Genomic DNA, 16,170 nt, shown 5'->3' with positions numbered 1-16,170 from the left:
ATGACACCACTGGAGTCATTCGGAACAAGGACTGGCCAAAGCAAGGTAGGGGACATTGACAGAGGGGAGAAACCAACACAGAAATGGGCAAATCAGGTCAAGCCAGGGCCCATCATCTCCAGCATCCCATCCCCCATGGTGGCTAGTAGCAGACACTTTGGAGGAAAGTGCAAGAACCAACTCCAGTGGAATAACCTGCCCACGGCAGAAGTTTCTTCCTACCCCATGCATCAGAGGCTGGCTTGTTCCCCAAGGTCCCTTATGCCCTGTGTAAAGCCCTAGCCAGTGCTATTATTCACATACAATACCGAGGGGGATGAAAGTTAATGGGAGCTAGGCGCCTTCAAAAATATATATCTTCACCCCCAAATCCTTCTGGGAATCCTGCTAACCTCTTGGCCTTAGCAATCACCTGCCGAACTCACTGCCATGACTAACAATGGGCTAAGCTGACCCCAACTGGCCGCCTCCACCTCTTACTTCTATCAATCCACGCTAGGCAGAAGGGTCCGTCCGGCGCTCTCACCTCTATGTCCCAGACACAATCCATGTTGGGTGGATAGTGGGCTGGGTAGTAAGGGGTGGTGAAGTTTCCACTTTCTTCTGTCAACGTCTTGCTGCAGGCTAGAAGACAAGCAGGAAAAGGAAATCAAGGTGCCAGGGCTTCCAAAAGCAGTGATCGGCTATTACCCGAGGCAGGAACAGACACAGGCAGAGCAGCCTTTAACGAGGTTAAGCCAATCTCTGGAGATACCGGCTCCACTCCAAGGCGTGGATAGAACCCAGGAGACCAATTAGGTGGTCTTCCCAGCTAATCCAACAGAATTCCTTCCCCCTTCTCCTTAGGGGGCATCATTAAAGAAGCCAAGTGCACTGTGGGTAAGCTTCTGAGAGCCAGCAAGAGACCTGCTTCTAAGGGACTCCTGTGCAATTGGCAGCATCATCACAAGCACCTGGCTTCTCCCTTCCCCACCTCCACGAGAGAGGGGGGCTTTCCCGAGCCCCCTACTTACTTGTAGCCTTCGAGAGCTGGAAGAACTCCGCCTTGAAGCCAGGGTTCCGCCCCTCAGCGTTGGTGATCAGCATGACCAGCATGACGTTCTGGGAGGACAGGAAGGTCAGGTTGTAGGACGGAGGGTAACTGCCGCACAGCCTGGGAGGAAGGAAGCAGAGAGCGCGCCACGCGATGGAACGGAGCAGAGACAGGAGCTCAGCTGCCACGTTATGCCCGCTTCATTGCTTGGCATTCCCCTTCCCCACCACGTAGAGTCCCTACTCCGCCCCAGAAAAGATAATCCCAGATTTAAAGGGACACTATCAGCTCAATCATATAATAATATCCAGGTTGCATTAGACCTCACAGTGCTTTACAAAGGAGGGCCGGATCATAATCCCCACTTGACAGCTGGGGAAATTGAGGCACAGAGCAGGGGGAGGGGGAGTGACTTGCCCAAGGTCACCTAGCTGGCCAGTAGCAGAGCCAGGAAGAGAACTCAGGTCTCGAGTCCCGGTCCACTAGGCCATGCTGCCTCTATGTATTACAGTGGTTCCTGACCTATGGGACCCTGTTACTGGGGGCTGCAGAGTGGTCTCTTCCTCCTGGTTGCTAAACTGCTTGACAAGAAATGAAAGACTTTTTTGGTGAGCAATTGTCGTTGCCCAAGGGATCATCTGTGGTCAGAAATAGGCAGCATGGCATCTATTATGTGCGTGACACTCAGAGCAGGTTTCCCAGTCGCGAAGAAGAGCTCCGTGGAAGCCTGAAAGCTTGTCTCTCCCACCAACCAAAGTTGGTCCAATAAAAGCTATTACCTCCCCCACCTTGTCTCTCTAATACCCTGGGACCAACAAGGCTAGACCAACACTGCATAGATTGTATGTGTATTGCAGCAGTGCCCAGCCCGGAGACGCAAATCACAGGCCAGGACCCCACTGTGCCAGGGCTATACAAACAAAACGAAAGCCCCGTCCTAAGTGGTTTTTCTTTCGGTTCAACTTTTTCATAGTTTGTGCCACATCTTGAGAGTCGTTGCCCCCCCCCCCCCCCCCCCCAGTTGTTTTAAGTGAACATTTCTTTGCCTGGGCTGCCAATACATTAAGGTTATTAAAAGTGATTGTTTTGTAAATCCAGACAACTGTCCATTCGCTGCGTTACCCTCCTCGTGGACAAAAACAAATCAGTGAGGGCAGTTTTACTTGCAGAGGCTTACGGCGATAATATTCAGGTCGGCTAACTCTGCCATGAGAAAGCTCGGCAGGCAAAAAACCAAACTGCTTCCATTGGAATATGCATTAAAAAGGACTTTCTATCGGCTTGGGACCATCTCTTTGTTCCATGTTCGTACAGTGCCTGCCGTGACCGGGGCTCCTAAGTGCCTCCACAATAAGTGAATTATTAATTATATATTAATTATCTTAGTCCGCCCAGGAAGGAGGTTTCAAATGACCTATTTATTCAAGAGTTCTCTCCCCCATCTCGGTTTTCTCCTTGCAATCCCTCTGCTGCTCTCGTGCGGGTCTTGCATATATTCATTCTAGCTCTGTTCAGTTAGTATTCGGTCCGACCCCAACAGCCGGTTAAGTCTGGAGTTCAGCGTCACCCCACTGATTTATCAGATTACTTCTGTTGTGACGACAGCCCCGTTGTGCTGGGTGCCACATAGACACACAGGAAGACAGTCCTTGCCCTAAAGGGCTTGATTCCTACTCACTTTCCTTCAGAGGCTAATTCCACAGTCTAGCAGCTCCAGCTGTCTCATAGACTCATAGATTTTAAGGTCAGAAGGGACCATTATGTTCATCTAGTCTGACCTCCTGCACAACGCAGGCCACAGAATCTCACCCACCCACTCCTGTAACAAACCCCTAACCTATGCCTGAGTTATTTAAACCACAATTTGAGGACTTCAAGACTTCAAGGTGCAGAGAATCCCCCAGCAAGTGACCCGTGCCCCACGCTGCAGAGGAAGGCGAAAAACCTCCAGGGCCTCTGCCAATCTGCCCTGGAGGAAAATTCCTTCCTGACCCCAAATATGGCAATCAACTAAACCCTGAGCATGTGGGCAAGACTCACCAGCCAGCACCCAGGAAAGAATTCTCTGTAGTAACTCAGATCCCACCCCATCTAACATCCCATTACAGATCATTGGGCATATTTACCTGCTAATAATCAAAGATCAATTAATGGCCAAAATTAGGCTATCCCATCGTACCATCCCTTGTCGGACAATTCCCTTGTTATTCAGCGCAAGAGCCCTGTGGCTCAGCGTAATCCATTACCCCTTGCTCTGCCCAGGACAACTCCTCTCACTCATTGGCATTCGACACCCCTCAGAAGCCTGTGGACGGGCCCCACTTTCTTCCCCCGAATCTCCCCACGGAAGGAGGTAGCCCAGAAAAGTCACTCACGTCACAAGGGTGTGGGGTTCCACGGGGCTCAGGGAGTTGTAGACCTTGATGAAGTCGCTCCCTTCCTGGCAGCGCTCCACGTCGAAGGTCTTGAAGGTCAGGCTGATGATGGAGTCAGCGTCGGCTCTCAGGACCCACATGCAACGAGCATTGTTCGGGTACGGGCTATTGGGAAAGCCCGGGGTAGTGAAGCTGGTGATCTCGCCTTCCTTGGCATGTAGGGCAAAATTGCAGCTATCTGCCGAGAGGAGGGCGGGGAGGGGGCAGGGGAGAAGGTCCGGATGTCAGTAAAGGCATCACAGAAGGGAAAGCAGATAGACGTCGCAAACAGGTAGTTCTTGGTTTAAACCGCAAGAGATGAAAAGCACAGAGGTCCAACACCACCGCTCTATCTGAGTAATCCCAAGGTGTGGGCTAAGACGCCAGGAAGCTCCGATGAATTGGTTTTCTGCGTGCAGCTTTAAATTTCTAAAAACTCTCCCTGCATGCAGAGTCCAACAGGGGATTTAGTCTTTAGTCTCTCTGCAGACTGTTACAGAGGAGACACACACACTGTGCTCTCTCAGGGAGACCAGACCTTTGTTCTTTCTTGTTATGGTTTTCCTTTAGCTAAAAAGGAAAGTTGCACTATCTATGGAAAAACCTGCCACTTGGGAGAGGCCCACCTAATCCTACTAGAGGATCCCGAAGGTCAGGCCCAGTGAGGGGTCACGTATTTGGAATCATGAGCATCGCTAGGCTTCTCCTGGCCGCGAATGAAAACCCTCCGAGCAAATCCAAGAGTTTCCTAGAGCTCAACCCAGGGGGCTCCTAGTTGAAAAGAGGAATCAGTCCCACCCTCCAATTCAGGGGCAATATTTGCCGGCAAGAACAGTAAGAGTTACACTTACTGTCTCCTGGTGACTGCATTATACTGGAATCAGCAGCTACAAGAGAAAAAACACATCACTGCTGAGATGTTAGGCAGGGAGCACCCAGCCAGCCTGCATTTGATGGGGGGGAAGAGCATCTTCCCTGACAGTGAGATCTGGGGAACTGGTCCTCTGCCCCCAAAACAAGCAGACCTCTGGCGTAGGTGCCTTCGATCATAGGGGAGAGGGCTCAGGTCCGGAGACTTCAGAATCTAAGCAAACAAGCCACAGTACAGCGTTCTCTTATGATCTCGTCCTGGAGGGAGGACTCCAGCTCTCTCCAGAAGCAGCAGGGAGAGCGCCGGGCTTCCCCATGAGCACCACCTGCTTCCAGCTCCCATGCCTAAGAATCGCCGTTCCTCACTAGCTGCCTGGGGTTGGGGAATCTTCCTTTCTCTCCAGCCAGTCTGTCCTGGTTCCCAGCCCCGTCGCCCCCATCAGAGGGGAGATGAGCTCTCACGAGCCAAAAAAAATAAAATCCCACTCCCTGGCTCGGCCCCGCCCCCAAAGAGTCCCTTAGCGCTGCTTCCCCTGCACCATACCTAGAGCACGTCACCTGTCCCAGGCATCCAGTGCTTGTCAAATTAGCACTTTGCCCTTTTGTAGAGCCTTCCCTCCAAGGACTCTCAAGCCACTTCCAGTCATTAACCTTCACAGCCCGGGCAAAGTAAGCAAACGTCATCCCCATTGTACAGACAGGGAAACTGAGGCATGGAGCCGTTAAGAGATCTACCCACACCCAGCGAGCTAGTGGCAAACCTAAGACTAGGATGGCTTGCAGGCCTCCAAGCACAGGCCTATTCTGCCTCCCAAAGAAACCCTGCAGAGTTAGAATCACCAGGGCCATCAGGCAGTTCCCTCCCACCTGACCAAGAGCCCAACGAGGAAGAAGAGAAGGGGAGCGAAGCTAGGACTCACGGAAAGCAACAATCGACTTGACTTGCAGCACGGGGTTCCGTGACTTGTACTCCACCGTTTGGATCAGACTCTGCTTGTCAGCCATGGCCTTGTCGAGCGCCTCGGCCCTGTATGCCGGGACGATGAACTCCGACCAGTAATAGGCAACCACGCTGCCTTCACTGCAGAGGGAAAGGGAGGCAAGTTACTGACAGCGTGCAAACGCCGGGGGGAGGAGGAGGAGGAGACGGGATCCGGGGACTCAGACTTTAACGTCAGCAGGGACCATCATGATCATCTAGTCTGACCCTCCTGCACGTTACAGGACACAGAACCTCCCCCACCCACTCCTGTAATAGACCCCCTAACCTCTGGCTGAGTTACTAACGTCCTCAAAAACAAGTTACAGAGAATCCACCATTGACATTGGTTTAAACAAGCAAAGGACCCAGGCCCCACGCTGCAGAGGAAGGTGAAAAAGCCCCAGGGTCTCTGACAATCTGACCCACAGGGAAATTCCTTCCCGACCCCAAATACAGCAATCAGTTAGACACCGAGCATGTGGGCAAACCCCACCAGCCAAACACCTGGGAAAGAATTCTCTGTAGTAGCTCAGAGCCTCCCCATCTAGTGTCCCATCACCAGCCACTGGAGTTATTTGCTGGTAGCAGTCGCAGATTGGCTCCCCGCCATCGTAGGCAGTCCCATCATCCCAGCCCCTCCATAAACTTATCAAGCTCAGTCTTGAAGTCAGTTCGGTTTTTTGCCCCCACTGCTCCCCTGGGGAGGCTGCTCCAGAACTTCGCTCCTCTGATGGTTAGAAACCTTCACCTAATTTCAAGCCTAAACCTGTTGATGGCCAGTTTATATCTGTTTGTTCTTGTGTCCACATTGGCACTTAACTTAAATAACTCCTCTCTCTCCCTTGTATATATCCCTCTGGTGTATTTACAGAGAGCAAGCATATCTCCCCTCAGCCTTCTATTGGCTAGGCTAAACAAGCCAAGCTCTGAGTCTCTTCTCACAAGGTAGGGTCTCCATTCCTCGGATCATCCGAGACGTCCTCCTCTGCACCCATTCCACTCTGAATTCAAGGCCCAGGAGCAGTGGAGGTTGCAGGGAATGAGCACACACTGCTCTCACCCAAAATCCCCTGGCTCAGCCTGATTCTGAGGGCTCTTGGGGCAGAAGGGGAGCTAAACAAACTGGCTGAATATGGCCTGGCCAGGGGTTCTGTTCACGGAAGGGCCCTGCCAGACTGAGTCACCCACAGAGAGTCTATCCCTTAATACCACGACGAGGCCCCTGGCAGACCAACGTCACTTCATTTCGGTCTGGTGCCGCACCGTTCTGTTCCTGGGGGCTGCTCCCGTTCCGAAGCAGGTGTTACAAAGACGACTCATTGCATTGGGTCCGTCTTACTCTCTTAATCTAAAATAAAAGGGAGCCCGACTGGGGAGCTCATAGCTGCTCCTTGTGCATGGGGGAAAACCAAGAGGTATTGCTGCAGTGAGGTGGCTCTGTCCCATGGTACCCCAGGAAAGGTGAGTTTTTACCTCCCTCTAATTTCCGGGATGTACCAGCTCCCTGCCCCCACGTATGGGCTCAGGATGCAACTGAAGGGACGCAGCACCCACCTGAATGCAGTTATTACTGTCTTCTTGTGATAAGGGCCAATGTCTTGGTTATTTTTATAGATCTCCTCGATCTAAAATTTAAAAAAAAAGGTAAGAGAAACACATTAAATATACAGATAAGCACCTAAACAAAATCAGGAGCAATTCAATTCCCAGCAGATCTGGGTGTTAAGAGAACAGAGTCAGGTTAAAAAACAACCCCCAACATCACAGCCAAAGTTTGCAAGCCTGGGAACCTAAGGCAGGCTCCCAAGTCCATATTTAGGCACCTACAAAGTCCTGGGAGGACAATTTCAATATCATTCGTGAGGTGCTCAGATACTTCAGCGATTGGAGGCAGCGGAAGGGGTGTTGGCATCCTAGAAATACCTCCACAGCTGGATCCGCGACCCTTTCCACGGCACTGAGCTCAGGTGGACATACAGAAGGCCGGTACTGCAGCCAGGGGGAGGGATCGGGCAGAAAGTGCCAAGTGGACTGCCATGCAGAATCCCAACACCCATGACAAGCTCTGGGGTGGGAAGACGGCTGAGCAGAGAGCTCCCACACGGGGAGGAGTCAGCGAGTCCCTTACCGTGTGCTGCACCTTCTTGGAGAGCATGGCAAACTCGGTGGAGCTGGAGTTCTCGTAGGCGTCAATGAAGTTCATATTCACAATCACTAGGTGGCCATTGTAAACCTTCTGGACAGGGGCTCTCCGGTCTGGAAAACACCATTACAGAAAGAGAAAGGATCTCAGTGCAGCGATCAGAGCGAGAGAGCCTGAGCAAGGCGGGGAACTCGGCTTACAAAGGGCAGGGGCAGAGCTGGGAAGAGAACCCAGGAGTCCTGGCCTCCTACTCTAACCACTGGAAAACAGACAGACAGACCCCAGTTGTCAGCAGGCGGGACTGAACCTGGGACCACTGGAGCTTAGTACATGACCCACACACTCCCTAGCTGAGGAAGCACGTCCTGAGCTTCAGAGACTTCCCAGTTGAAATCCCAGACGAGCCCCCGGTTGTCAGTGGGTGGGATCGAACCTGGGACCTCTCGAGCTTAGTGCAGGAGCCTCTACTGCATGAGTTAAAAGCCAACTGGCTCTTAGCTAAGGCTGTAGCAGACTCATTAACTCTCTCTAAGTGGTCTCGGTGCGACTAGATGGGACAGAACAACACACCTAGGTGGTGTGTGGGTTACACTACCACATATAGAGCCGTAGAGTTGAAGGCCAGAAGGAACCACCAGATCATCTAGTCTGACCTCAGGCGACTTGCCACCCCCCCTCCACCGAAATCAGACAAAGTCTTGCTGGCCAGAGGAGACTCAACTGCTGTGTGGCAAAGGCAGGGAACAGGAGGGACTGGGATGCTTAAGTGCCAGAGGCCCCCCGCAATGGCCGCCCCACTTTCACGTCAGGAGTCGGTCACCAAGGGGGGTACCCCAGCCAGGACGGGCTGCTGCAGCTGCCCCCCAAGGTAGTGCCATTGAGCCACATAAGCCCCACTAAGCAGAGAGACAGCCGCCAGCTTTTACATGGCACTTTGATTGCAAGCTCTGCAGAGCAGGGACCGAATCTTACTTCGGTGTTTGTGCGGAGACAATACAATGGGGCCCGTGGACCCAAAAAGCAGCAGCGTTCATCTGTGGGCAGCTCATTCACGGGAATTAAAGCCGGAGGGGTCAGGTGCCATGGGCGAGCCCACCCTAGCCACCCAGTCTAGCTGCCATGTCCAGGCAGGGAAGCGCCACACTCACATTTGAAGTGCCACACCAGGAGGCCGACAATGAGGGAGACGAGCAGGAAGACGAGCAGCACAGTAGTCACCACCACCCATCGCTTCGGGCCGCGCTTCTCCACCTTCTTGGCATTCATGGTGGGGAGGAACTCCACCCCCTCCTCCAGGCCGTTCATGTCCTAGGAAAAGGAGTAGGGCACACAGGATTAGAAAGCGCATTGCTTCAAGCACACCACACCCTGGTGCCAGGGCTTCTCTAGAGTTCCAGTCCTGTCCCTCTGCACCGAGATGTGGGTTCTAGTCCTGCTTCCCCTCATATGGAAGGAAGTGGGACTGGTGGTCATCACAGGGAACTAGGATGAACATGAAGCACAAAGACCCTGTTCTCGGATTTATTCATTAACCAATGTCTTTATTCAGGAAGTTTTAACGGGTTGACAATTCTAGCCACATAAAGATCAGACAATACAATAATCATTACAACAGCGAGCTTCTGTGTAGAGAAATATTATGCAGTAATCTAAATCATTGGACCGCTCTATGTAATGGAGTGTTACCACTAGTCCTGTTCTCTTTTTACTAATGACCCCTGGGCGGTGCCAGAGCCGTCATCGGCCGCTGACCAGGGTTAAAATAACTCCCCTCTCCCAGCTCAGCCCCCATCCCACCCCAGAGGTCATCATCAGTGCTGGTAACCTGCACTTGGCACCTTCGCCCCAAGATCCTCCATCTCGCTGTAGTAACGGGCTCCGGTGCCACCCCTGAGGAGAGTTAAATAATTCCCTGCACGATAATTCAACACGTCATTACAGAGAAACTCACAGTAGGGCAAACATCGAAGTGATCCTTGAATCACAGACACCGCAGTTGTTGGCCAATGCACACACACACACACACACACACACACAACTGGATCCCAAGGTACAGGCCTACCCAATGAGATCAGCTCTGCCAAAAGACTGAGCAGGTCAACAGTCCACCTAACAGATGGCCCTGGTACACATATGCAAATCACGACATTATAACCTTATGAGAGCTTTGTCTTCAAGCTGATGAAACCAACAGGAAGTTACTCAAAACAATTCTGCAACATGCATTCACCACACGCAGCTGGGTGCGTATTGCAACACACACCAAACTCAATAACTTGCAAAACTTTCCTGGAAGCAGGAAAGTCAAGATGCTTCTGCAACCCGAATTCAAGCAGCTTCTGAATTCACAAGTCAATCCAATTAAAGGAAATCAAAAGTGAAAACAGACCGAGTGTGTGAACACGCCAGTCAGGAGCTGTGACTGCTTAAAGAGAGGTCTCAGAGTAGCAGCCGTGTTAGTCTGTATCCGCAAAAAGAACAGGAGTACTTGTGGCACCTTAGAGACTAACAAATTTATTAGAGCATAAGCTTTCGTGGACTACAGCCCACTTCTTCGGATGCATCCTCTCTATGTAATGGAGATGCATCCTCTCTATGTAATGGAGATGCATCCTCTCTATGTAATGGAGATGCATCCGAAGAAGTGGGCTGTAGTCCACGAAAGCTTATGCTCTAATAAATTTGTTAGTCTCTAAGGTGCCACAAGTACTCCTGTTCTTTTTGCTTAAAGAGAGGAGACCAGTGAGACGTATGGAAGGAAGTGAGACTAGTGGTTATCATAGGGAACTAGGATGTAGGATTCTGTCTCCAGTTTGCTTAGTGACTTTAGCAAGTTACTTAAACTCACCTGGAAATGGGATCATTACAATAGCTTGTGAGGTTTAGAGAGAGGTTTGTAAAATGCTTTGAAATTCTTGGTTGAAAGAGGCTACTGACATGCAAAATGTACTAGGTTCAGAGAGAAGCTCATGCCATTAGTTTCAGTAGCATAAAACCAAGAACTCTCATGGGGGACACTGGGAGAGCATGAAGGAGCACACGGCTCTAGAGAGCACAGAAAGACAGTGGACAAAGATACTCCATCAGGATGCGGGCACCACATGGAGCTTGGGCTCTGTCCACACCAGCAGGCTGCACCATAATTCGCAGGGTAGCAGGAGGTCAGAGCTCCCTGGTCCTGTCTCCACTCCAACTTCCAGCCTTGCCATAAATCACCACCAGCCCGTGCAGCAGACCGAGTTTTCTCGGGGGCCTGGCTGAGACTGCAGAACAAACTCCCACGGGCACTAAGACCCATCCCAAACCTCCCCGCCTCCTGCTTCCAGTTCCAAGCACATGACTTTGACCTGCCGCCTCTAACAAACGCAGAGCAGCATGGACATAAACAAACCCCAAACAAAACACTCCACAGCACGTACAGTTCTCCCCCGGGGGAGAGGAACAGAGGCGCAACAGAGCACACAATAGAGTTTAGTTACTCACAGCTGAAAGGTGCTAGGATATCAGGGTGATGAGGGCAGTATAACAGCAGATATAGAATAGTAGAGGAGCACTACTAGTAGCAAAATGTGCTAGTATAGATGTGCCCTTAAGTACAAGGGTAAGCAAGTATTAACCTCTCATAGCTGGGGAAACAGAGGCACCGAGGGGCAAAGTGATTTGTCGGGCAGTGGCAAGGCTGGGAGTTGAGCCAAGGGTCTCCTCACTCTAACCATTAGATATCACTGTTTCTGACACTTGACTGTCGGATGTTCATACAGGGATATCCTGCCCAAGAACAGGTCACCAAGAGTCAAGCTGTGAAGTTTGCCAGTCTACGTCTAAGCAGAGCGTTTGAGTGCTAGCTTTAATAGAGTCAGATCTATGGGCAGCACCCCTCCCCTCATGGCTAAGAGCACCTGTGGTTTTCACACTTACCAAGGGAACACCACACAAACGCACGCCAGAGCAGGGTCAAGGAGTAGAAAGGAGAGCTCAGGGGCCTGACTCAGCTGCAGCATGAATAGACAGAAACCCAGAGGCTGAGGAACTCCCTGCCACATACTGGAAGGGTTTCAGGAACACACACGGGAGTTTCACTTTCTCACAACCCTTGCCCCGCCTCCAGCTCGCCTCACCCCTCCCACGTACCTGCAAAGAGAAAACTCAGCCAGGCCAGGGAGGGACCCAGAAACAGCCTGTGCATTTCCTTCCAGGTCACAGAAAGAGGGGCAAAGAGGAAGGAGCAAGCGTGTGATATAGTCTGCATTCGCTTCTGTTTCTCGCCAGCCAGGGCTGGTGCTACCATTTAGACAAACTAGGCGGTTGCCTAGGGTGCCAAGATTTGGGGGCACCAAAAAGCGGTGCCCCCAATTTTTTTTTACATCATTCCTACGCCCCCTCCCCAAGCGCGCAGTTGCCGCTCCATTTCTCCCACCTCCCAGGCTTGCAGCACCAATCAGCTGTTTGGCGCCGCAAGCCTGGGAGGGGAGGAGAATTAGAACAGGGGCGGCGTGCTCGGGGAGGAGGTGGAGCAGAGGTGAGCTGGGGTGGGGAGCTGCCGCACGGCTCCCCGGGGAGGTAAGGGGGAGCTGCTGCGGTGGGGGCGCCTCAGGGCGGAGAGCTGCCACAGGACTTGGGTGGGGGGTGCGCATGCAAGGTGGAAGTTTCGCCTAGGGCGCAAAACTTCTTTCCATCGGCCCTGTCGCCAGCCTTGGTATGAACTGTGTTTGCACACACTCTGTACACTCAGACATTGATGCAAGAGGGTGTCTCGTTTTACACTTGCGGTATTTCCTGTTTTATGCACCATCCAGAGGGCGTGGCAGAGTTCTTAGCATCAGTCCTGCGGTCTAGACACATCCCACTAAAAGGGGCTCGAATCCCACCTAGGCTAACGCAGCCCTTCTTCCTGCCCCGTATCCAGAGCTTCGTACAGTTCACCATGCCTTTCTGAGCCTCTGACACCACCCAGGCCTACCTGCTAGGAAGGGATATTCCAGGGGACTCCTCATGAGAGAGGGGTTCGGAGCCCCAGTTCACTGGCCAAGTTTCTGCTCCCCTATAGCATGCTAGCTGCCCCCCTTCTCATCGCGAGGTGGCTGCATTTCTGTGCTGATGGGGTGCAATTTGTGAAGCGCTCCGAGACCCTTCAGCTTGAAATGCGCCTAGTAACGAGCAAGTCTGGGCCACCTCTCCCCTCGAGCACTGCAGCCTACTCCAGCCTGTCCCTAACTGCTGCCCAGCTCACCTTGCCATCCCCTTCATCTTGGCCATGTCGCCTCTCCTCAAGGCTCCTCACAACAAATCCAAGGACCCTTTAGGGCGTGGCCCGGCTCAGCCGCCTCCTACTGATCCATGTATCTGCTCTCCCCGGCTATTTGCCCTAGTGCTTGCAAAGCTCTGCACTGCTTCCATCGCTTATTCTCATCTTTGCACCTTCCCTTATTTCCCCCCAGCCCCCAAATTTAGAATGGTCTCCGACTTCCTGTTTGCTGCTGAGCCCAGCCCTCTCCCCTAATGCTCCCATAATTCCCAAAATACTTCCTACCGTGCCCTCTTCCCCAATAACCTCTCCAAACCCTCTTTCCCAAGCCATGGCCTCAGGCCTTTTATCCCAAGCTGTCCAGGACAGAACACATTCTCCTGATGATTTGCCAAGCCCTGTGTAAATGTAACCCTTTATAAGTAACTATTAAAATGGTCATTGAAAGGCCTTGGATACTAAAGGAACACAGTGTTCTCATCAGCTCTTTCAAGTTATTGGCAGAATTAATTAGTCCAAGACTCAGATGCACATCGTTACCATAAAGCCCTGAGAGAACTGGATCTATTAAGATGGCTGCTAGCACCCTTGGTTGTCTCTTCATCAGCTGACTCTGTGGAGCGTTTGTAATACCACCGTGTACAGCTGTGACTTGATAATCAGATGGGTTGTCCACCAAAAAAGGGAGAAGTGCAGAGCCACCATGAAGTCCACGATGACCCACACCATACAGACCTGCTTTGCCTAGACAGCATGCAATTCCCATGAGGCTGGGTGCAACAGAAGAAAGGACAGACTGATCGCCATGAAACCGAAATATTGCATAAATGGACCAATTTACTGTGCACATTAATCAGGATGGACAAACAGAAACCAATTGGAACCAAAGCTTCTTGGAGGTTCTGACAAATTTCTCCTCAGTATCAATAACTGGCCATAAAATACCTCCATCAAGGTCATTTTCATAGAATTGCCAACTCTCCTGATTTTATCATCATTCATTATAGCAGTTGCTTTTCTTAAAACCCCGGCTCCTGATGTCACGTTATCCCCTCAGAATCTCAGCTTTCCTTTGAAATAAAGGACTAAATAATGGTCTAGCTTCATGGTAACTGAGAAAAGCTTGAAAATGCAAACCCTGAAGACTCCGGAAGCAGAAAGAAAATAAAAAGCCTCCAGTGTAGCATTTAAAAGCAAAAAAAAAAAAAAAAAATCTCATCATCTCTGAGCCAGTCCCATGCGTGTTTGGAATTTGATTCATGTGCTTTGACTGCTTTGGGATGGCAATGCGGTGCTCGCCGCACTCCCAAATATGCTTGCAATCCCCTAGGAAACCTCCTTCCTGGGAGGCTTCCAGCCCAGTTGTGCTGACCAAGAGGTTCAGAATAGAATGAGGTTGTCCAGATGCTTCTCCGAATCCAGCCATGACCCTTACGAGGTCCCCTCCCCTCCAGCTACAGTATAACCCCAACAGCCACAACTGCACGTAAAAAGAACCGGAGTACTTGTGGCACCTTAGAGACTAACAAATTTATTGTAGCATAAGCTTTCATGGGCTACTGCCCACTTCATCGGATGCCGTAGCCCACGAAAGCTTATGTTACAATAAATTTGTTAGTCTCTAAGGTGCCACAAGTCCTCCTGTTCTTTTTGTGGATACAGATAACAGATAACACGGCTGCTACTCTGAAAACTGCACGTAAGAATCTTATTTTAAGCTAACCATCCCGACATCACCGCTCTTTGGGAGAGAAGAGCACTCCTGGCATCTCCAATGGCTGCAAGAGCCCTAGCTGTCACCAGGGGACAACTTTGCAGGTTTGAATTCTATTCCCTTCACACCTCTCACAAGCTTTGCTCCTGATTAAACAGAGCGGGTCGCTCTCTGCTACTAGAGAGGGAAAGGCAACGCTCATGTTTTTGTTCAGAAGAACAAGGTGCTGCTAGTCCGAGCCTTCTCAAATTCCACCTGTCCTGCAAGGTGAATTCCATTGAACACCACTGAGGGTATGTCTACACTAGAAAGCGCTTCCGCCAACCGAAGAAGGGCAGTGTGGGGAGATGAGAGCCCTGTCTCTCAGCTCCGCTGGCAACTCCCTGGCTGCCTCATGGGCTCCCCTGCACTGAGTGGGGAAAGCCACTCGAGGCATCTCACCCCAGCAGGAAAGGGATCCAGCCGCTCACTCTCCAGGGGAGCAGGGGGCAGGTAGGCTCTAGCTGCCTGAGCTGTGAAATTGACAAGACAGCCGACGGAAGGGAAGCAGTGTCTACACAGACACTGCATTGCCCTAACTACACCGACATAAGCCCTACGCTTCTCGTGGAGGTGGAGTTATGATGTCAGTATATCAGGGCATTTGCATCAGCGGGAGGAAGGCTGTAGGGTGGACACTGACATAATTAGGTCAACGCAAGCTGCCTTATGTCGATCTAGCTGTGTAGTGTAGATCAGCCCTGAGTTGCTGTAAAAAAGACCTTCCCTTCCCGCAGGGCAGGCGGTTAAAGGACCACGACTGCAGGTGGCCCAGTGACATGTTCTCTAATGGCATGCAGGGAACCAGGTTCCATCAGCATTCCTGGCCTGTCACCCTCTCCGCCCAGGGAGAGGACAGAACAGTGAGGGAGCAGTTTGCATTGCTGCGCCTTGTGCCATAAGCGCTCTGTGGTTAAAGAGGAGCCTTCAGTCTCTGGGGCTGTTAATGTGGCACCTTCCACCAGCTGCTACGTTCCCATGCAACGATCAGCGAAAAACCCCGAAGATTCAGCTTTACAAAGTAAAACTGGGGGCCTAAAATCATTCACCAAATACATTCAGTTCTCAGACGCTGGAAGCAGATTCTCCTGTTCCAGTCTTTGCTTTATAGCTCTCTGCCCATCCGACCACAAGTCCTCCCTATCTATTGCATAATCTGTGGGCTGGTTTCATTTGACCTGATTCGTTGACTCTACTCCCACGACTCAGCTTTTAACTACAGGATAAAAAAGTTCTACTAGATACGCTACAGCTGGATTTGTCTGCCATTGGTGGGGAGTCATGTCAATCATTGGGTAGCTTGGAATGGCATGGAGCCCTATTCTCCCTTCACACCACTCTCAAGACAGGAGGCCATCTGTCATTTTAACCCACACACAGCGCTTCAGCCCTTTAGGCAGAGGCAGAAAACTACAATTTCTCCTCCTTAGCAGCCCCGATGACTCAACGGGAAGAAAGAGGCCACACACACAACTAATGTCAACAAGACCAAAGCAAGTTAGTCCAAAAAAGAGCCCCCACAAACCAATCCATCTACACCCACATTTTTTTCCTCCCCTGAAAAATGCAGAGATTTTGTAACGAAGGAATTCACACTGGTATTCTGCTAGATTTGTTCTTGTTCTGCAATATAAGAGTAATGTCCATAATACCAAAGGATCCTAGAGTGCCCACAATTACAGTTGAGAGAATCATTGATTTTTTTATTCAAACTGAAAAATCTGAAAGAA

The 16,170-nt window shown here is 51.1% G+C and overlaps 1 protein-coding gene across 2 annotated transcripts in view; it reads right to left on the bottom strand.

The window, feature by feature from the left end:
• ST14 (ST14 transmembrane serine protease matriptase) overlaps positions 1–16,170 on the bottom strand; it is a 49,753-nt gene that overhangs the window by 16,406 nt on the left and 17,177 nt on the right. For both annotated transcript variants that reach the window (XM_008164132.4, XM_065569238.1), the window contains exons 2-9: positions 8,591–8,750; positions 7,428–7,555; positions 6,854–6,924; positions 5,238–5,398; positions 4,299–4,334; positions 3,409–3,646; positions 1,014–1,153; positions 527–624 (exon numbers count right to left, since the gene is read on the bottom strand). In XM_008164132.4, the coding sequence (XP_008162354.3) occupies positions 527–624; positions 1,014–1,153; positions 3,409–3,646; positions 4,299–4,334; positions 5,238–5,398; positions 6,854–6,924; positions 7,428–7,555; positions 8,591–8,750 (1,032 nt within the window). The remainder of the gene's footprint in view (positions 1–526; positions 625–1,013; positions 1,154–3,408; positions 3,647–4,298; positions 4,335–5,237; positions 5,399–6,853; positions 6,925–7,427; positions 7,556–8,590; positions 8,751–16,170) is intronic.

This window comes from Chrysemys picta, chromosome 16 (assembly GCF_011386835.1).
Source record: "Chrysemys picta bellii isolate R12L10 chromosome 16, ASM1138683v2, whole genome shotgun sequence".
Classification (NCBI taxonomy): domain Eukaryota; kingdom Metazoa; phylum Chordata; order Testudines; family Emydidae; genus Chrysemys; species Chrysemys picta.
The sequence above is the reverse complement of the archived record's forward strand: the minus strand, read 5'-3'. Positions and strand labels throughout refer to the sequence as shown.